We start from the raw sequence: 22,041 nt of genomic DNA, 5'->3' as shown, positions 1-22,041 counted from the left end.
TTGGGGTTGTGGGATGCAGCCCCACATTGGGCTCCATGGCCAGCGTGGAACCCACTTCAGATTCTCTCGCTCCTCCTCCCTCTTCCCCTCCCCACTCTCTCCCTCACTACGAAAAATGAAAATAAAAATAAATAAAAACTAAAATGTAACAACATGTACCCAAACCACGAGGAGGAGAGGAGCCGAGAAAGGGTTCAAACTTAAGTGACCATCAACTTAATACGGACTGCTATGTGCAGAAGAGGTTATACACAAACTTAATGGCACCCACAAATCAAAAACCACTAACAAATAGGCAAAGAATAAAGAGCACGGGACCCAAATATGTCATTAAAGAAAATCAGCAAAACATGAAAGAGAGAAAGACAAGAAAAGATCGGAGAAAATCTTCAGAAACAACCACGGAACAGGTAATAAAATGGTGATAAATACATATCTATCGATAATTACTTTGAATGTGAATGCACTAAATGCTCCAATCAAAAGACATAGGGTGACAGAAGGGATCAAAAAAAAAAAAAGACCCATCTATATGCTGCCTACAAGAGACTCATTTTAGGCCTAAAGACACCAACGTTTGGAAAGTGAGGGGATGGAGCAACACCTATCATGCACGTGGATGTCAAAATAAAGCCAGAGTAGCAACAGTTGTATCGGACAAACTAGACCTTAACGGTTTCAGTCATAGGTGGAACATAAGGAATAGCATGGAGGACATTAGAGGAAGGGAGGGAAAACTGAAGGTGGGGGGATTTAGAGGGGGCCACGAACCATGAGAGACTGTGGACTCCGGGAAACAATCTGAGGGTTTTAGAGGGGAGGAGGGGATGGGGATGGGGGTACTCAGTGATGGGTATTAAGGAGGCCACGTGTTGTGATGAGCACCGGGAGTTACATGGCAGTAATGGAACAGGAACGCTACACCAAAATCCAATGGTGTGCTGGATGGTGACTAACATAACACAATTAAAAAAAAAAAAAGGACTGTGACGAGAGACAAAGAAGGACACTCTATAATAATAAAGAGGATACTCCAATAAGAAGCTATAAGAGTTATAAATATTTACGCACCCAAATACATAAAAACAGTGAATACCAAGCACAAAGGAACTAATCGATAATAACACAATAGTAGCAGGGGACCTTAAGGCCTGAGTTACATCAATGGACAGGTGGTCTAAACAGAAAATCAACAAGGAGCCAATGGCTTTGAATGACCCACTGGACCAGATGGGTTTAGCAGATACGTTCAGAATATTCCATCTGAAAGCAGCAGAATACACAGTGTTTTCAAGTACCCAGGGAACGTTTTCCAGAATGCAGGTAGACACGTTGACTCTGGGTCTCCAGAGCATCCTGGTTTCTAGCACATCCTGACCCAATGCCACTTACTGCTTATGTGAAATAAGGTAATGACGTGGGATATAAAGTATTCCAATAAAAACATGACTCTTCTAAGATCTGTTACTGTTTTGAGGTTGAAAACGAGCAGACAAAACGCCCAACGGAATGGACTGTTTGAAAGATTTTCTGACCGAGGTCCCAAGGAGTTTAGAGGGCCCTGGATTTCCCTCTCTGACTGTCTGATGTGATGTCACGTTCAAGGGTATGCAATCACAGGTGACGCGGCCTGGCATAGAGCCCCGCTTTCCTGCCTTGCATTTGGTCCAATCAGGTATGGAGGTTGCCCGTGACGTCAGGAAGCGCCGCGACTCTAAACGGGCCAGCGCCCCCCTCCTCCCCCCACAGCCGCCATCGTCCTTCCTTGTGAAGCGCGGGAAAGGCGAGCCCCACATGGCGGAGCCTGGCTGTGAGCCCTCACGGGAGGAAAGCCTGGGCACAGGGGAGGAGCCCACAGAAGCTGACCCGAAGGGCCCGGAGCAGAATTCGCCAAGGGGCCAATGCCGCCGCCGCCGCCGCCACCGCCGCTCCTACAACAGTTTCGCCACCTACTTCCCCAGGGTTCTGAAGCAGGTTCAGGAGGGCCTGAGCCTCTCGAAGAAGGCCGTGAGCGTCTTGGATTCGTTCATCAAGGACATCTTCGAGCGCATCGCCGACGAGGCCTCTCGCCTGGCCCGCTCCACCCAGCGCACCACCATCACCTCCAGGGAGATCCAGACAGCTGTGCGCCTGCTGCTGCCCGGGGAGATTGGCAAGCACGCCGTGTCCGAGGCCACCAAAGCCATCCTCAGGTACACCTTCCGCCAATGAGCTGCCTCCGGACCACCTGACCACCTCGTAAACCAAAGGCTCTTTTCAGAGCCACCTTACTTGGCGGGAAAGACCTGTAGCTTTAAAAAGTGGGACAAACTCTATAGTTTTTGTTCTTGCTGCGGCATTCTGTGGATATTTACAGCATTTTTACTTTGAACAAAACAGGATCAGCACTACTTTACTCTGTATTGGAGTGCACTTTATTCCTTGGACAGCTGTGGGCTCTCCTTAACCATGCGGCATGTCTTGGCTTTCCCAAACACTCATTTCTGTTAGTTATTTCTGCAGGTCAGCCTCAGTGGGGGGTTAGTTTTGTTATAGTGTGATGTTACCCTTTTCTTTCTCATTCTCTCATGAGCATGTGGGGAATTTTCCAGAGTTTCCTTATGGGTGATATGGCAACAGATAAAGTGCAGAAGCTGATATAAGAATCCATCTGACCTCTCTTAGGTGGGTTAGTAAAGAGATTTTTAAATATCTGAGGCAAGGTCAATCTCCTCTATGCCTTTATAGAGAAAAATATTTTTCATACGCATTTGAAAGTTAGGCTGTTAACACGATATTGTGGGTTCTTACTACAGTTTTTAAGTGGATTCTGCAATAAATTTATGAAAACTTCTGTCTTAATGTTTTGTGCAGTAACTATTGGCAGATATTACTGACATAAGAGCTTTGGCAGTTCCCCTTTGTTTATTTTTTGTTTGTTTGTTTTGTTTTGTTTTGTTTTCTTTATCAGGTCTTTTATTGCAATAGCAGAGAAAGCAGCACTGTCATATTTGTGATAATATCACCCTAGCCCTATACAGTATTTTTTAGTTTACAGAGGACTTTTACAGGTACTATTTTATCTGGCGTTTACAACAATGCTATTATACCTAGTTTATCACAGAAGAAACTCAGGTCCGGAGGGCACAGAGTCACAAACCTTGTTAAGTGCAAGATCGGCGCTTGAAAGCAGAGATCCGCTCTCTCCACCAAGGCCCATAAGAAAATGGGGAGGAAAGCCATACAATTGAATTAATTTTCCTGGTGCTTAAGAAAACTCTATTAGGTTACTTCTTACCACCTCTCATTTAAATTAGTCATCTTCCTAATCTCGTCCCCCCCACCCCCACCATTCTTACTACCTAAAGATTGAAAATATGGCTCATTCATTCACTCAATGAAATTCTTGGTATCTACTGTATGTCTGGAATAGACACTGCAAATGTGTCTGTGAGTTTAAAAATAAAAAAAAAAAAGCCATGCTTGACTTCAGGTTGCATTTGCTTAGAGCCCGCTAAGGTTCCTGTTTATTTTATTTATTTTGGGGGGGGGCGGTTCCTGTTTATTTTTAAGAGTGTAATGTTTTCCAAGACAAAGCTGTTCTAGATATTTACTCTTTTGCAGTGCAATCAGATCAACTAAACCTATATAGGCTCTTTTCGTAGTGTTTAAATCTTTTTAAAATTTAATTTCCAAATATTCACAAATACTTTTCGACCGTCATGTTGATAAGAAGCTTTCTGGCCACTTTCTGGCTCTAATAAGAATGATAGTAGCGTTTCATCAGCAAAGATGGTATTAAGATTTTGTTTGAGATCCATGTGCTCAGAATAACAATTTTGGTTTTCTAAGCCATTTCAGGGAACTTATTAGATATCAAACATGCCCTTTCCATAGCTCCAGCAGCCATTGAGAACACTATTTTCTCTTGGTTTATTTAAGTAACTTATAGATTTGTCTTTCAATATTAAAATTTCCTTAAATTTGTGGACGGGAACCCCTTCACTGGAGGCACTTCAAAAAAGTCTGTAGCCTGGAGATACGTATCGTGTGGTTTGCTGATGTCGTTTAGGCCTACCTTCCCCAATCAGAAGTGATCTGAAAGCTGCAAGTTCATTTACTGAGTGCTCATTATGTCTCTTGTGCTAAGCATTTTACTTCCGTCATCTCATTTAATGTTCACAACAACCCTATGAGGTGGGTACTGCTATCATTCCCTTTTTACAGACGAGGAAACACAGGCTCAGGGAACTTCCCTGATGGCACACAACTGGTAAGTAATAAAGCTGGGATTTGCACCCAGGTCGGTCTGGCTTCAAAGCATGTAAAGCCAGGCCATATCCTGCCGACAGAAATGGATACTTAGGATGTTTCCATTTCTTGGCTATAGTAAATAATGCTGCAAAGAACATGGTAGTGCCCATTCATCGTACCCACTTTCTGCAGATAAATACCCCAAAGTGGAATTGTTGCATCAGGTGGTACTTCCAATTTCTTGAGGAACCTCCATGCTCTTTTCCAAAGTGGTTGTACCAAATTACATTCCATACATTCCGTTACCAACAGGGCATGAGACTTCCTTTTTTTTTTAATTGTTTAAGTTTTTTAAAAGATTTTATTCATTTATTTGACAGAGAGTGCAAAAGTAGGGGAAGAAACAGGCAGAGGGAGAAGTAGGCTCCCCGCTGCACAGGGAGTCCCACTCAGGACTGGATCCCAGGATCCTGGCATTGTGACCTCAGTTGAAGGCAGAGGCTTAAGGACTGAGCCCCCTCAGGCAACTCAATAGACTTCTTTTTTCTCTCCATCCTCACAAGCATTTGTTATTCCTTGTCTTTTTTTATTATAGCCATTCTAACAGGTTTGAAGTTTTACTTCCTTGTAGTTTTGATTTGTCTTTCCCTGATTAGTGATGTGGAAGACCTTTTCATGTACATGTTGGGCTTCTGTAGGTCTTCTGTGGAAAAATGGCTATTCAGATCATTTGCCTAGGTTTTAATCAAGTTGTTTAATTTTTCTTTTTTCTGCTTTTGAGTTTTTCAAATTCACTCTATATTTTGGATATTAACATTTTATCAGACTCATGATTTGCAAATATTTTCTCTGTTTTGGTAGTTTGCTATTTCATTTTGTTGACGATTTCCTTTGCTGTGCAGAAGCTTTTTGGTTTGATGTACTCCCATTTGTTTCAAACAGTCCATGTGAAGGTATAGTTTACTCCAGATTTCCAACATGAAACTTTTTTTTAGAGAGGGAGAGAAAGGGAGGGTAGGAGAGGATGGGGAAGGGCAGAGGGAGAGGGCGAGATTTCCAAGCAGGCTCCAAGCTCAGCACAGAGGTCAAAGTTGTGCTGGATTGCAAAACTCCAAGATCCTGACCCCACATTCGGAGGTAAACCACACCATCACATGGAATGTTTAAAAGTTTTTCTGGAGGCTGTCAAAGAAAATCAGAGGATGTCTGATTCTCACTCTGACTGAAGTGATATCAAGCTCGAAGGCTTGAAATCAGATCTGACAAGACCTAGCTAAGTCACCCGCTTCATGGCTTTGCATTCTGTCCAATCAGACAGGGGTTGCACGTGTCATCAGGAAATGCAACGACCATAAAAGGGCTGGCATGCCTCACCCACAGCCAGTGTCCTTCCGTTTGAGCTGCTGGGAAGGTGAGATCCACATGGCGGAACCTGGCTGTGAGACCTCTTCTGAAGAAAGCCTGGGCACCGAGGAGCCCACCGCAGCGGACACGAAGAGACCGAAGCAGGAGCAGCCAAGGGGCCGTGGCCACCGCCGCTCCCACAACAGTTTCGCCACCTACTTCCCCAGCGTTCTGAAGCAGGTTCACGAGGGCCTGAGCCTCTCACAAAGGGCTGTGAGTGTCTTGGATTCTTTCATCAAGGACATCTTCGAGCACATCGACGACGAGGCGTCTCGCCTGGCCTGCTCCACCAAGCGCACCACCATCACTTCCAGGGAGATCCAGACAACTGCGTGCCTGCTGCTGCCCAGGGAGATTGGCAAGTTCGCCTTGTCTGAGGCCAGCAAGGCCATCCTCAGGTACACCTCCCGCCAATGAGCTGCCTCCGGACCGCCTCACCACCTTGCAAACCAAAGGCTCTTTTCAGAGCCACCACACTTGGCACAAAAAGACCTGTAACTCTCAAGAGTCCCACCTACTCTAGTGTTTGTACCTGTGCCCATCTGCCCAACCGTAAAACACTTTTCTCATTTACCCATCACCCATCCAGCCCATCCCTCACCCACCTTCCTCCATTGAACCTCAGTTTGTTCTGTATTCTTAGGAGTCTCTTATGGTTTGTTTCCCTCTCTCTTTTTCTCATTTTCCCTCTTTCCATATATTCATAACTTGTTTTTTCTCTTTAATTTCACATATGAGTGTGATCATATGCTATTTGTCTTTCTCTGACTGACCAATTTCACTTAGGATTATACACTCTAGCTCCATCGATGTCATTGCAAATGGCAAGATTTCATTTTTTCATTAGTAATTATCCAGTATGTGTGTGTGTCTGTGTGTGTGTTTTATCTGTGTATACACACACAAACTCTACCCATTCATCAGTCAACGGACATCATGGTTCTCCTCATAGTTTGGCTATTGTTTATAATGCTGCTATAAACATTGGGGTGCATGTACCCCTTTGAATCTGTATTTTTGTGTCCTGTGGGTAAATACCTAGTATGCAACTGCTGGATCATAAGGTAGCTCTATTTTTAACTTTTTGAGGAAACTCCATACTGTTTTCCAGAGTGGCAGCACCAGATTGCTTTCCCACCAACAGTGCCAGAGGGTTCCCCCTTCTCCACATCCTTGTCAACATCTGTTGTTTCCTGTCTTGTTAATTTTAGCCATTCTAACAGAGGTGAGGGGGTATCTCATGGTGGTTTTGATTTGTATTTCCCTGATGGTGAGTGATGTTGAGCATCTTTTCATATGTTTGTTAGCCTTCTGGATGTCTTCTTTGGAAGTGTCTATTCATGTCTTCTGAACATATCTTTTTTTTTTTAAGATTTTATTTATTTATTTGACAGAGAGAAATCACAAGTAAGCAGAGAGGCAGGCAGAGAGAGAGATGAGGAAGCAGGCTCCCTGCTGAGCAGAGAGCCCGATGCGGGACTCGATCCCAGGACCCTGAGATCATGACCTGAGCCGAAGGCAGAGGCTTTAACCCACTGAGCCACCCAGGCACCCTCTTCTGCCCATATCTTAACTGGATTTGTTTTTTTTGTTGTTGTTGTTGTTTTCGAGTGTTGAGTTTGATAAGTTCCTTATTGATTTTGGATTCTAACCTTTTACCAGATACGTTGTTTGCAAATATGTTCTCCCATTCCACAGGCCGCCTTTTAGTTTTGTTGATTGTTTTCTTGGCTGTGCAGAAGCTGTTTATCTTGATGAATTCCCAATAGTTCATTTTTGCTTTTGTTTCCCTTGGCTCCAGGGACATGTCTAGTAAGAAGTTGCTATGGCTGAGGTTAGAGAGGATCCTGCCTATGTTCTCCCCTAGGATTTTGATGGTTTCCTGTCTCACATTTAGGTCTTTCACCCATTTTGAATTTCTTTTTGTATATGGTGTAAGAAAGCAGTCTAGTTTCATTCCTCTGCATGTTGCTGTCCATTTTCCCCAACACCATGTGTTGAAGAGACTGTCTTTTTCTCATTGGATATTCTTTCCTGCTTTGCCAAAGACATAGTTGTGCTTCCTTTTCTAGGTTTTCTCTTCTGTTCCACGGATCTACCTGTTTTTGTGCCAGTACCATACTGTCTTGATCACTACAGATTTGTAAAATAGTTTGAAATCTGGAATTGTGATGACTCCCATTTTGCTTTTCTTTTCCAGGATTTCTTTGGCTCTTCAGGGTCTTGGTTGTGGTTCCATACAAATTTTAGGACTGTTTGTTCTAGCCCTATGGAAACTGCTGGTGGTATTTTGATAGGGATTTTGATATTGGTATTTTGATAGGGTTTGATTGGTATTTTGATAGGGATTGCATTAAACATGTAGACTGCTTTGGGTAGGGTAGACGTTTTAACAATATTTGTTCTCGCAGTCTCTGAGCATGAAATGTTTCTCCATTTCTTTGTGTCCTCTTCAATTTCTTTCATAAGTGATCTATAGTTTTCAGATACAGTTCTTTTACCTTTTTCATCAGATTTATTCATAGGTATCTTATTGTTTTTGGTGCAATTGCAAATGGGATCGATTCCTTGATTTCTTTTTCTGCTGCTTTGTTATTGTTATATAGAAATGCAACGGGGGGCCTGGGCGGCTCAGTGGGTTAAGCCTCTACCTTCGGCTAGGGTCATGGTCTCAGGGTCCTGGGATCGAGAACTGCATCGGGCTCTCTGCTCAGCAGGGAGCCTGCTTCCCCTTCTCTTTCTGCCTGCCTCTCTGCCTACTTGTGATCTCTCTCTCTGTGTCAAATAAATAAATAAAATCTTTTTTTAAAAAAAAAAGAAATGCAACAGATTTCTGCACATTGATTTTGTATCCTGTGACTTTGCTGAATTCATGTAAGAGTTATAACAACTTTTATGGTGGAGTTTTGGATTTTCTACATAGAGTATCATATTGTCTGCAAATAGTTAAAGTTAGACTTCTACCTTGCCAATTTGGATGCCTTTTATTTCTTTCTGTTGTCTGCTGAGGCTAAGACTTCCAGTACGATGATACTTCATATATATATTAATTTTTTAAGATGTTACTTATTTATATGAGAGAGTGAGAGAGCACGAGTTGGGGAGGGACAGAGGGAGAAGCAGAATCCCCGCTGGTCAGGGAGCCTGACGTGGGGCTTGATCCCAGGACCCTGGGACCTGAGCCAAAGTCCTGATCCAGGACCCTGGACCGACTGAGCCACCCAGGTCCCTTTCCTGTACTATCTTTAATAGCAATGGTGAGAGTGGAAATCTCTGTCCTATTCTTGACCACAGGGGAAAGGCTCTCAGTTTTTCCCCATTGAGGATGATATTAGCTATGGGTCTTTTGTATATGGCCTTTATCGCTGTTGAGGTGTGTTCCATCTATCCCTACTTTATTGATGGTTTTTATCAAGAAAGGATGCTGTCTTTTGTCACATGCTTTTTCTGCATCTAGTGACAGGATCGTATGACTCTCATCCTTTCTTTTATTAATGCAGTGCATCATGTTGACTGACTTGTGACTATTGAACCACCAAACCGGCAGCCCAGGAATAAATCCCACTTGATCGTGGTGAATAATTCTTCTAATGTATAGTTGAATTCAATTTGCTACTATTTTATTGAGAATTTTTGCACTCTTGTACATCAGGGATATTAGCCTGTAATTCTCCTTTTTAGTTGGGGCATTGGCTTTATAATCAAAGTAATGCTGGATTCGTAGAATGAGTTTAGAAGTTTTCCTTCCATTTCTATTTTTTGGGAACAATTTGAGAAGAACAGGTATTAACACTTCTTTATTTTATTTTTTTAATTGAAATTCAATTAGCCAAGTTATGGTACATCATTAGTTTCAGCTTTAGTGTTCAATAATTTATCAGTGGCGTATAACATCCAGGGCTCATCGACATCACATGTCCTCCTTAATGCCCATCACCCAATTTCCCCATCCCCCACACCACCTCTCCAGCAACCCTCAGTTTGTTTCCTATAGTTAAGAGCCTCTCATGGTTTTTCTCCCTCTCTGATGACTTTGCCTTCAGTTTTCCCTCTTTTCCCCAATGGTCCTCTGTGCTGTTTCTCGTATTGCACATAGAAGTGAACTCATATGATCATTCTTTCTCTGATTGACTTCTCTCACTCAGCATAATACCCTCCAGTTCCATCCATGTCAATGTAAATGCTAAGTATCCATCTTTTCAGATGGGTGAGTAATATTCCATTGTGTGTGTGTATGTATGTATGTGTGTCTGTGTGTATATATATATATATATATATATATATATATATATATGAATGACACCTACTTTATCCATTCATCTGTTGATGGACATCTAGGCTCTTTCCACAACTTAGTTATTGTGGACATTGCTGCTATAAGCACTGGGGTGCAATTAACTCTTCTTTAAATGTCTGGTAGAATTCCCCTGGGAAGACATCTGGCCCAGGACTTCTGCTTGTTGGGAGATTTTTGATTACTGAAATGATTTTTTTTTTTAATGTTTATGGGTCTGTACAAGTTTCCTATTTATTCCTGTTTCAGTTTTGGTAGTTTGTAGGTTTCTAGGAATTTGTTAATTTCTTCCAGGTTGCCTAGTTTGTTGGCATTTAATTTCTCATAGTAGTCTCTTATATATAATAGTCTGTATTTCTGTGGTATTGGTTGTGATCCTTCCTCCTTCATTCACGATTTGATCTATTTGGGCCTTTTCTCTTTTGTTTTTGATAAATCTGGCTAAGGGCTTATCAATTTTATTACTTCTTTTGAAGAACTAGCTCAAGATTTCTTAATCTGTCCTACTCAATTTTTTGTTTGTTTGTTTCTATTTCATTTCTGCTCTAATTTCTATTAGTTCCTTTCTTCTGCTGGCTTTAGATTTTATTTGCTGCTCCCTTTCGGCTACTTTAGGCACAAGGTTAAGTTGTGTGTTTGAGACTTTTTTGGTTCTTGAGTTAGGCCTGTATTAGATTATTCTTCCCCATTAGGACTGCCTTTGCTGCATCCCAAAAGTTTTGGACTGTCATGTATTCATTTTCATTTGCTTCCATGTATTTTTTTGTATTTCTCCTTTAATTTCCTGGTTAACCCATTCATTCTTCAGTAAGATGCTCTTTAAACTCCATGTATTTGAGGGGGTTTTTGTTTTGTTTTGGTTTGGTTTTTGTTTATTTGCTTGTTTGTGGCTCACTTCAAGTTTCTTGGTGTTGGGGTCTGAAAATATGCCCGGTGTGGTCTCGATCTTTTTGTACTTGTTGAGGGCTGGTTTGTGACCCAGTATGTGATCTATTCTGGAGAATGTTCCTTGTGCTCTCAAAAACAATGTGTATTCTGGTGCATTAGGATGAAATGTTCTGAATGTGTCTCTTAAGTTCATCTGGTCTAGTGTTGTCATTTAAAGCCATATTTCCTTGTTGATTTTCTGCTAAGATAATTGTCTGTCCATTGCTATAAGTGGGGTGTTAAAGTCCCTTACTATTATTGTATTGTTATCAATGAGTTTCCTTCTGTTTATTATTAATTGATTTATATATTTGGTGCTCCCAAGTTAGGGGTGTAAGTGTTTGCCATTGTTGGATCTTCGTGATGGACAGAACCCTTAACTGGGGTATAATGCCCTTCTTCTTCTCTTGTTACACTCTTTGTTTTAAAATCTAGTTTGTCTGACGTAAGTATGGCTACTCTGGCTTTCTGTCGTCCATTAGCCTGACAGATGGTTCTCCATCCCCCTCACAATCTGTAGGTGTCTTTAAGCCTAAAATTTCTCTCTTGTGAGCAGCAGATAGATGGATCTTGTTTCTTTATCCATTCTGATACCCTATGTCTTTTGATTGGAGGATGTATTCCCTTTATATTCAGAATGATTATTGAAAGATATGAATTTAGTTCCATTGTGTTACCTGTAGAGTTGGTGTATCTGGTGATGTTCTGGGGGATGTTCTAGTCTTTGCTGCTTTTGGTCTCTTTTTCTCCACTCAGAGAATCCCCCTTAAAATTTCTTGCAGGGATGGTTTCGTGGTCATGAGCTCCTTTAGTTCTTGTTTGGGAAACTCTTTCTCTCTCCTTCTGTTCTGAATGACAGCCTTGCTAGATAAAGAATTCTCGGCTGCATAGTTTCCCCATTCAGCATGTTGCCTACTTGACTATTTCCTGTCACTTGCTTCTGCCCTCCTGCCATGTTTCTGTGGACTGATCTGCTGTGAACCTGATCTGTCTTCCCCTGTAGGTTAAGCACTTTTTTTTTTTCTTTTCTGCTTTCAGGATTCTTTCCTTGTCTGTGTATTTTGTGAATTTGACTATGCTATGCCTTGGCAATGGTTGGCTTCTGCTGAATTTAAAGGGAATTCTCTCTGCTTCTTGGATTTTGATGCCTGTGTTCCTCTCCAGGTGAGGGAAGTTTTCACCTCCAATTGTTTGACTAAACCTTATGCCCCCTTCTCTCTCTCTTCATCTTCCGGGACTCCTATGCCATGAATGTTATTACATTTTAATAAGTTGTTAAGTTCCCTAAGTCTACCTGCGTGGTCCATTACCTCTCTTTCCCTCTTCTTTTCAGCTTCATTATTTTCCATAATTTTATCATTTATATCACTGAATCGTTCCTTGTCTTTGTCCATCCTCGTTTCAATGGCCTCCATATCAGATTGCATCTCAGTTATAACATCTTTAATTTAGTCTGACTAGACTTTAGTTCTTTTATCTCTGTAGTAAGGGATTCTCTAGTGTCTTCTATGAGTTTCTCAAGCCCAGCTAGTATCCTGATAATCGTTGTTTTCAATTCTAGTTCATACATCTTATTTATATCTGTATTGATAAATCCTTGCCAGTGAGTCCTACGTCCTGTTCTTCCTTTGGGGTGAATTTCTCTGTCTCGCCATGTTGTCCGGAAATGAAAAGAAAGGGAAAAAAAAAAAAAGAACCCCCCAAGAAAAAACAACACAAAGCCCAAGGAAACAAACAAACAAACAAAAACCAAAAAAGAAAAAAAAAAACGACAATACCCCCACCCCTAAAAGAACTAGATCCTGGGTGTTTTTTGGTCTGCTTGTTAAAAGAATCTAGATCCCAAAATAAAAGATAAAAAAAGAAAAGAAAACAATACTGAAAATAAACCAAATACGTATGTCTAAAATTTTTTAAAAAAATTAACAATAGGGGCACCTGGGTGGCTCAGGCACTTAAGCGTCTGGCTGTTGGTTTTGGCTCAGGTCATGATCTCGGGGTCCTGGGATTGAGCCCCGAGGCAGGCTCCATGCTCAGCATGGACTCCAATTGAGGATTCTCTCCCGTTTCCTCTGTCCCTCCCTGCCCAAAATAAATAAAGAAAGCTATAAAAAATAAAAATAAAAATAAAAAATTCATAAGGGAATTTAAAAAGGAATAGAAAGAAAAATAATTTAAAGAAAATAAAGAATAAAAGTGAAAAGGAAGCTAGATCCTGTTTGCCCTAGAGCTGAAGCTTTGTAGCACTCTGCGATCGGTAGACTTGGTGCCATTGAGTTGTTTGCGCTGGTCTTCTGGGGGCAGAGCTTGCTGTGCTGATTCTCAGGGGACTTGTTGCAGGGGACATGCACCTCTAGGGCACAGGGGGCCCGGACTTGGTGTAAGCAGCTCCAGCGTCCACTAGGTGGTGCCGTCTTGTTCCCTGCAGGCTTTCAGCGCTGATGGGTGGGATGAACATAATGGCGCCCTGCTCTCTAGCCCCGAAGTTGAAGGTTCACGCTCTTCACTCTTCAGTGAGCCCTCACAGAAGAACAATCTATCTCCCTGCTCATGTCGCCAGTTTCTGTCTGAACCCTGGGTTTGCCCTGCCTATGTCCAAGCTTTTTTATCTCAGGCATGTGACTGAGTTTCAGAACTCCAAGTTTTGGGGAGTCCGGTGGCACAGACCCATGCTATTTGTCCAGGGGAGGGTTTTGCTACACTTTTGCCATGTGCTGGTCAGTCCCAGGAAAGCAGTTGCATGACTGCTTGGCGGTTCACAGTTTATGGCGAAAGAGAGCAGAAAGCTGGCACCAAGACCCAGGGCTCCCAGCTGGCTTCCCTGCTCTTACGGCTGGGAATAGTGCAGCAGGACGGCACCCCCCATTCTTCTTGGGACCCAGGGCATCCTTGGACCTTGCTGTGACTCCCGGGACTCCTCCCCACTTTGCCACCTGAGCACCTTCAAGCCAGGCATGACCTTTGTGGTAGCAGACTTCTAAAAGTTCAGATCTTGCACTCCACTGTTAATGATTCTTTGCAGTAGCCTCCGTAAGTAGGCTCCCTCCCCACTGCCGTATGCACAACCATATCCCCCCTAGTTCAACTCTCTGCACCTCCTACCTCCCCAAAGGTGGTTGCTTTTCTACTTGTAGACTTGTAGATTTGGTTCTTTCAGGCCTGAGATTCATTTCTTGGGTGTTCAGAATGATCTGATAACTATCTAGCTCTGTTGGAGGGATGAGACAAGCTTAGGGTCCCCCTAACTCTTCCGCCATCTTAACACTCGCCCTCATCCAGAGTTTCTTTATATGTGATATGACAACAGATAGAACAGAACCACTGATAATCAACCGTATCCCATTTGCAACCTACCCTTTATTTATAATGCATGTGCACATATAAATGAGGACACACAGTTTACAGAAACAGCTAAATGCCATACTCAGGAAGCAATTCACATTTAAACTCCTTGGTATCTGAAATTACTCTCTGAAGTCACTCAGTTTTTTTCTGATATTTTTCTCTTCCTGCCTAAATCTTTTTTAAGACAAAAACCTTTGTGACCTGCAATTAGGCATGGGTAATTCTATACTCTAATTGAGAGAGCAGCCAATGCCTCAGTCCCCACTGGCTCAGCCAGTGGAAGACCTACAGCCCCTGACTAGATCCACTGACTCAAGGTGTGGGAGGGTATGAAAAAAAAGCACAAACCTCCTAGTCATTTTCAGCATGGAGATTGGAGAGAAATGGTGTGTGATTCTTTGCCTGCAGTTGGTTGCTTGATTGCTTATTATCATGGTGATTAAGGATATGAATCTGGACCTGCTAACAGACAAATCTCTTGCCCACTCCAAAAAAATTAAGAAAACAATGGTGACCAATAAATGGAACTAAGATGAATCTTTTAAAATTATTATTGTTAGGCGATATTTTCTTATTTTCACCTTTTTTTCCTAGTTCTATGGATTTTTATTTGTTTGTTTTGCTGTACACTCATTACTTAACATCAAAGCAGTTGGATATTTTCCGGTTGCCTTATAAACAATTGATTTCTAGATTCTTATCACTGTGGGAGAGAACATACGCTGTGATTTCAATCATCTGAAATTAATTATGGTGTGTTTTATTTTTTTAATTTAATTTAATTTATTTTATTATTTTTTCATTTCTTTTCAGCATAACAGTATTCATTGTTTTTGCACCACACCCAGTGCTCCATGCAATACGTGCCCTCCTTAATACCCACCACCTGGCTCCCCCAACCTCCCACCCCCCGCCCCTTCGAAACCCTCAGGTTGTTTTTCAGAGTCCATAGTCTCTCATGGTTCTATGGTGTGTTTTAAATCCCCATGTTAGGTCGATATTGTTAAGTGTTCCTTTGCCTTTTTTAAAAAACGTGGAAAATCTTTTTTGCGGGGGGGTGGGATCTAGTAACCTGTAAGGAATCTCATTCTCAGTCACACAAGATAGATACAAGATGGATAAACTCTCAAAGATAAAACTTTTCTGGAACCCAGCAGAAGAGCAATGGGGCCCTGCCGGGAGAGATTGAACTCACAGCCGATTTCACCTTTTGTAGAGCCCCACTTGCTTAAGAGAAGGAATGGGGGACAGTGCAGAATATCCAAGAGATTCCCTGAACTGTTGGGTTAAATGTAAAAAGCTCTGACGAGCCAGTACCTCCAGAGCACTCCATTGGAACACTAGAGTTAGGATGCAGGACAAAGGACCCCTCCCCCATCAGAATTAGTACTTGTTATTATTCTGGAATATTAGAAAAATCTTCTGAGAAGGTTTTTTTAAAAAGAGTGTGCTGACGAATGGATAAAGAAGATATGCTCCATATATACAATGGAGTATTACGCCTCCATCAGAAAGGATGATTACCCAACTTTTGTATCAACATGGAAGGGACTGGAGGAGATTACACTGAGTGAAACAAGTCAAGCAGAGGGAGTCAATTATCATATGGTTTCACTTACTTGTGGAGCATAAGGGATAACACGGAGGACCTTGGGAGAAGGAGAGGAGAAGTGAGTTGGGGGAAATTGGAGGGGGAGACGAACCTTGAGAGACTGTGGACTCTGAGAAACAAAATGAGGGTTTTGGAGGGGAGGGGGGTAGAGGGTTGGGTGAGCCTGGTGGTGGGTATGAAGGAGGGCATGTATTGCATGGAGCACTGGGTGTGGTGCACAAACAATGCGTTTTGGAACACTGAAAAAATAAAATAAAATAAAATAAAAGAGAAAAAAAAAAAGAGTGTGCTGCCTTAGGAAACCGAGAAAATCTACCATGAAATCAACTGCAAGTAAATCCTTGTAGGTGGTGTCTTGAGATAATCTTATAGGTCTGAAACAAAAAGTTTGGAGACCAAAGGCTCTTTTCAGACCTATGTACCTTTTCAGACTAAAACCTGTGGAGCAGTTAGAACAAAATGCATTTCTCTTAATCTCTTAATTTCTATCATGCAAATTAATTCTTCTTCGAAATGCCAGTGTTTCTCTATATCACATACACACTTTTCCTCCCAGAGTTTTTCTTGCATATTGGTCTCATAGGTATCGTAACGGGTGAGAAGTCATGTTAGGAAATCTAATCCATTAGGATATCTTTTATTGTGTTTTGCATTTGTAAATTCAGAAAGCAAATAGGATCGTTGGTGAAACAGCTTTAACAATGGATCATAATTGGGCCATGGGATGAAGACTTGAAGTGTAAGTGTGACTGACATGCCTGGAATCTAGGGGGGAAAGAAGAGAAAGGGAGTTGGATGCTGAAGCCCGGAAGGAGTGAGTACATCTGGTTATTGGCTCAGTGGCTGAATGGGGACAAAAGGGTCTAAATGAGCAATTATAATCTAATGACCTATTTTACTGAGAAGACAAACTGAGGAAAATGACTTTCCTGTTGTAACTGGCAAATTACAAGCATGAAAATGCGGGAAATGGTATTAATAGAACAAACATACGCCAAACACACTTTTACCAACATGTCACCTATTAAGGAATTCATCTAAGTACATGACTGAGGATACAAACACAGTACAGAAGTAGCTAAATTAAAATGATAAAAACAACAATACCTACTTCAATCTCCCTAGAAACTGAAGTTACTGCTATACCTGGTTCATATTTCTCTGATTCTTTTCTTTTCCAGGCTATTATCCTTTGTTTTTGAAAGGTAGACTTTCACGACCTGCAGCTATGCATCATTAGAATGATGCCAGCTTCCACTGAGAGCAGCCAAATCCCACTCTCCTGTGAGCTAATGAACAACTTGCAGCCCCTTCCCTGTAGCCACTGACCCAAAGTTTGAGTAGGTGGACCCCGGGATGAGCCCATAATAGACTCCCTGGTGTTCATCCTTGGAGACCAAAGAGTAAATTGGTGTGTTTCTTTGCCTGTTACTAGCTTATTACATTATTATCCTTTGTTTGCTTGTAATTACAGTGATTTAAAGCCATGTTTCCAAGACTAGGGTAGAGATGTCTCCTGTCTTCTCCATCAAATTAAGAAAACAATGGCAATGAATGAAGAGACATAAGGTGATCCACACCTCCCCATCTTTTTCTTCAAGCTGTCTGAAGTTGAATTAATTTTTTTTTTTTAACCTCAAGTGTATGACCCTCCCTGAATACCAGCACATTGACGTGGCAAGATGAAAACCCAGTTAGCTAGACCTAGTCCAATAAAATGCGATTGGTCATGACTCTGGACGCATCATAACCTTCCTCCTCTTTGGTCATGGCCTGCGACTCCTAGATAAGAGCAGAATGAATGTTGGGAGGGGAGGAGAAAGCTTGAAAAAGTGGCCACCTACTTTTTCTTCTTACTATGAGATACTTCAAAAACAAATCTAGGATCACAGGTGGGTTTTGGTCAATCCATGAGGACATCAGTGGGACAAGAGAGCAGTAGGCCTCATCTCTACATGGCCATCAATTCAGTCTTTGCCATGCTGTCGAGCAACCCTCTGAGGGTGGTGACGTGGTCAGTCTTGTCCCTCACAGCTTCTGCTGTAACACATGATTCTTCTGAACATGATAATCGTGAAACCTGTCCATAACTAAACTACCTCTGTTTCTAAGATCTTACCACAAGAAGAAATGGTGAGCAGCCCTCAGGGGTTGTAGTTAGGCAGGGACCATAGGACTATGTGTGGACTTGATGCTTGACCAGGTATTTTGTCATCTACAACTGGGAATTTTTGTTTTAGGAATGAGCAGTATGCATAGTTATTGCACTCGTTAAAATAACTGGACTGGCTTAGTGAATTTTATCCCTTCTCGGAATTCAGAGCTATCGCCCAAGTGAGGTCTTTCCAGAAAAGTGAAAGGTCTTACCCAAGATCACATAGCAACTCACCTACATCTGACACCAGGAGCCTGGTTGATCTCTTGAATCTCACTCCGGTTGCTGGCCCATCAGATGTGTTAAAAGCCTTTGAATGTCTGAGCCTATCTGAGGCTCACAGAAACCATTCTTCTCTGGATTAACCTGCTTGACAGGAAATACATAAATCCAAAATGAAATGCAGCACTGATTACTTCACCCACCTCCATCTCCATTGTGTAATTGATTCCAATCAAGATTTGAAAGCAAGTGCTTCCCTTGAACAAACTCCAAAAGGTTGGGATGGCTTATGTATGGGACTGCATGTGCTTCTCCTCTCCTCTCCCTAAAATCTCTCTGTGCCTTCAAACCTGCCCTATTTACGACTCGCTAGATATGGACTTTTGTAGGCATGTGGAGAGGGGCGGATTACAATTGAAGTGTCAGGATTTAGGGGACTCCCAAAGGGGGTGAAGGCTCTGTCTTGGATTGGAGGGATCTGCTACGTGGGCCAGGTCACTCTACTAGGAGCAAGAGAGGTGGGAAAGAATTCCAGAGTTCACCACTCTGGATCAGGGAGCCAAAGGCTTTGTTGTATCGGCGTACCCAGTGTGTGGCACCCGGCAGCATCTCAAGAAATGTGTGTTGCATGACACTATGTGTCAGGTTCAGGAAGGCTGCTCAGTCCTCGACACTTTCCACTGAGAGGTCCTGTCTCCCCTCCCACCACCACCACCACCCCCACACACCGCCCCTGCCCCGCCTTGCCGCTCTTGACTCTGGGGAGGTGTGTGATTGCTTTGGCTAAGGAAACACGGTGGAAGTGATGCTATTCGAATCATGGATCTAGTCTTTAAGAAGATAGGTGCCTTCTGCCTTGTTTCTTTTTTTTTTAAGACTTTATTTATTTATTTGACAGACAGAGATCACAAGTAGGCAGAGAGGCAGACAGAGAGAGAGAGGAGGAAGCAGGCTCCCTGCCGAGCAGAGAACCCGATGCGGGGCTCGATCCCAGGACCCCGGGATCATGACGTGAGCCGAAGGCAGAGGCTTTAACCCACTGAGCCACCCAGGTGCCCCTGCCTTGTTTCTTAAAGGCTCTGACCTACCATGCAGGAAGTGTGCTTATCCTGCTGGAAATACAATATGGAGAGGCTCTGAGACTGACTCTCTGGAGTGGGACAGAGGCCCAGCTGAGCCAACCCTCTGACCAGCCCCTCCAAGGCAGCAGGCATGGGAATGCAAGTTGTCTCAAACCTTGCAGAGTAGCTTAGACATTATCTGACTACTACTGAGTGGGCCCGGTCTGATTTACATGCTTAAGGGTCTCTAACGCTTTTTATTTGGACACTATTTGGAATAGATTAGTGAAAAACTACCATTCCAAATGAACACAGATATTTGAGAAAAATTATTATAAACATCATTTTAAATACTTGGATGAGCTGGAAAAGAGCCAGAGATTAATAGACAACTGAGACTTCTTTATCAGTCCCTGATGTTTGTTAAATAAGGCCCTCAGTGAAAAACTGCCCCCCCCCCGCCGCCTTTCTTAACTACAGGGATAGAGAGATGACAAGGAAGCTTGTATCTCTTGGCCTTGGGTTTGACTGAGGTGTGGGGAGGCTCCTTTGAGAATCTGAAATCACAATCCTGCCCACATGTGGCTTTGAAGTTACAACAAACACGATCAGTATGGCTCAATGAATTCTGGCAGAATCCCAGATGTGGGGCAAATGCAAGTCAAATCTTTTCTGGAGGAGCCCACCCTTAACAGAGGCTTTGGGTTGGTTCCCACAGATAAAGCCCTCCCTAACATGCTCATAATTCAAAAAAACTAAACATGTACACCTCCCAAGACTTATTCCCAGGTGCGAACTATTTAAAAAGTGTTCAACATGTTTAGGTAAAGGAGAGGATATCAACAATCCTAGGGAAGAAACAACCAAATCTCACAAAGAGTCAAGTGAAATTTCTGAAAGTGAAAAACAGAACCACTGGAAGAAAAGGTTCTTGTAATTTTGAAAGAACCAATCTGACCCACCAGAATAGAGAATTAGCGTGTGGGAAGAAAGACAAAAGAAATTATGGAGACTGTCTCCCAGAGAGATAAAGAGGAAGGAAAGGTAAAAGAAAGGTGAAGAGACATAAAGCCTGGAACGGAAATGTAAAAAGTGCATCTCGTGGGTGTTTGTGAAGGAGATACGGGGCAAATGGTAGAAGAAAAACATTCAAAGAGGAAATCGCTGGTAATTTTCCAGAAGGTAGGAGAGCCATGGTTTCCTAGATTCAGGACACACACCTGGATGCGTTAGAATAAAGTTGCAGAGCAATGAAAACATAGGTACATAAAAGCAAACTGACTGTGTGAAACGGTTCCAGTAATGGTGACAGACAAGGGCCACTTACAGGGGATCCTATGGCCTCAAGCGCCAATTAACATTAGGAAGCCTTGACGAGGCATTTTACAAAAGAGTAAGCATACATGTACCAAAAAAAAAAAAAATTACGCAGGAAGGGCATCATCTTATCAGTAGTCTGAGAATTGCTTACTTAAACCACGATGAGATAGCACTCCATGCACTGGAGCCACGAGGAATAAAAAGACGGATCACCCCAAATGCTGGTGAGGAGCTACAGCAATGGGCACATCACATGCATCGCTGGTTGGAGTGCAAGGTGGTCTGACCCCTTTGGACAATATTGATTAGTGTGCAGGAGACAGATGCACACACTGCTGACTACAGCACTTCCACTCCTAGGTACCCAGTCTAGAGACCTGCGCACAGTGAGACATGTATGAGAGTGCTCTTAGCAGCATTGTATTTATTAACCAAAGATTTAGAAACCGTCTCATGGTCATCACCAGTAAGATGGAGAAGGATACTCACACAGTGGACTGCTATTCAGCAATGAAAATAAGTGAACCAGAGCTATCAGTACCATTATGGCTGTATCTCACACACAACAGTGAGAGAAAACAGCATGTTACAGAAAAATATGGAAACATGCAGAACAATGCTATCAGTGTATATTGCTTAGCAGTTAATGTCTATGTGGTAGAAATTCATGGAACTGGGAAACGTCGATTTAGTATAGGGGTTTCTTCTTGCGGTGGGGTGGGGGGAGCCAAGGAGGAGGACAGGGGGGAGGTACAGGCAGGTTCAAAGTTATGTCATGTTTCATTCCTTAAGCTGGGTGGTGGGTAGATGGATGTTTGGTCATATTTTTCTTTCTATATTTTCATTTATCCAAAATGTTCATAAAGTTTTTCTAAATTGGAGTGATCCCTGCCAACTCTGCTGTCCCTCTCTCGCCATGCCCAGTTAGTCAGACTATGCTACAAGTTTCACTCTCAAGCAGTCCCTGGATCTCTCCTCTCCACTCCATCCCTACTGCTTCTTACCGGGCCTTCATACATTGTCACCTAGAATAAGGTAACCACCTCCCGCTTCCAGTCGTGGCCCTTTCAAATCAAGTTTCTTTACTACTGCCAGAGTGACCTAACGAAAACACAAACCTGACAGCCTGTCACTTCCTTGTTTAAAACCCTGCAAGTCTCCCTGCCACCTAGAGGACAAGGTAGCAGTTCCAGTTCCTTAATATGGCACGCCAAGCCCTCCGTGTTCCGTGTCTGCCTCCCCGCCTCTAGACTCTAACCAGTCTATGGGCTCTCAGCTTATTCATCTGTGAGTCTCAGCACCTAGCAGTGCTTGACTTAGTAGGTACTCAGCAAATGTTTGTTGCATAAATGCATAGATGAATGCAGGCTGTGCTGTAAACCCGAATATGAGATTTCCTGACTCTTCTTGAGGCTAGCATGGTTAAAATATTGTGGTTGGAGAACGGAAAATTACTTAAAAGTGGCAA

General features: G+C 42.6%; 2 protein-coding genes across 2 annotated transcripts; both read left to right on the top strand.

Annotated features, from left to right (window-relative positions):
- Positions 1 to 1,677: 1,677 nt before the first annotated feature.
- On the top strand, positions 1,678 to 2,211 carry LOC308337445 (histone H2B, sperm-like; the record flags this gene model as incomplete). Its single annotated transcript, XM_080795557.1, has 1 exon — positions 1,678 to 2,211. The coding sequence occupies one exon, from the start codon at positions 1,678 to 1,680 to the stop codon at positions 2,209 to 2,211; it is 534 nt and encodes a 177-aa protein (XP_080651683.1).
- A 3,444-nt stretch (positions 2,212 to 5,655) lies between these two features.
- LOC308337444 (histone H2B type F-M-like) lies at positions 5,656 to 6,054 on the top strand (the record flags this gene model as incomplete). Its single annotated transcript, XM_080795556.1, has 1 exon — positions 5,656 to 6,054. One exon carries the CDS (start codon positions 5,656 to 5,658, stop codon positions 6,052 to 6,054), a length of 399 nt encoding a protein of 132 aa, XP_080651682.1.
- Between the last annotated feature and the right edge of the window lie 15,987 nt (positions 6,055 to 22,041).

Source organism: Martes martes (assembly GCF_963455335.1).
Source record: "Martes martes genome assembly, chromosome: X".
In the NCBI taxonomy this organism is placed as follows: domain Eukaryota; kingdom Metazoa; phylum Chordata; class Mammalia; order Carnivora; family Mustelidae; genus Martes; species Martes martes.
This window is presented reverse-complemented; position numbering and strand designations above follow the sequence as displayed.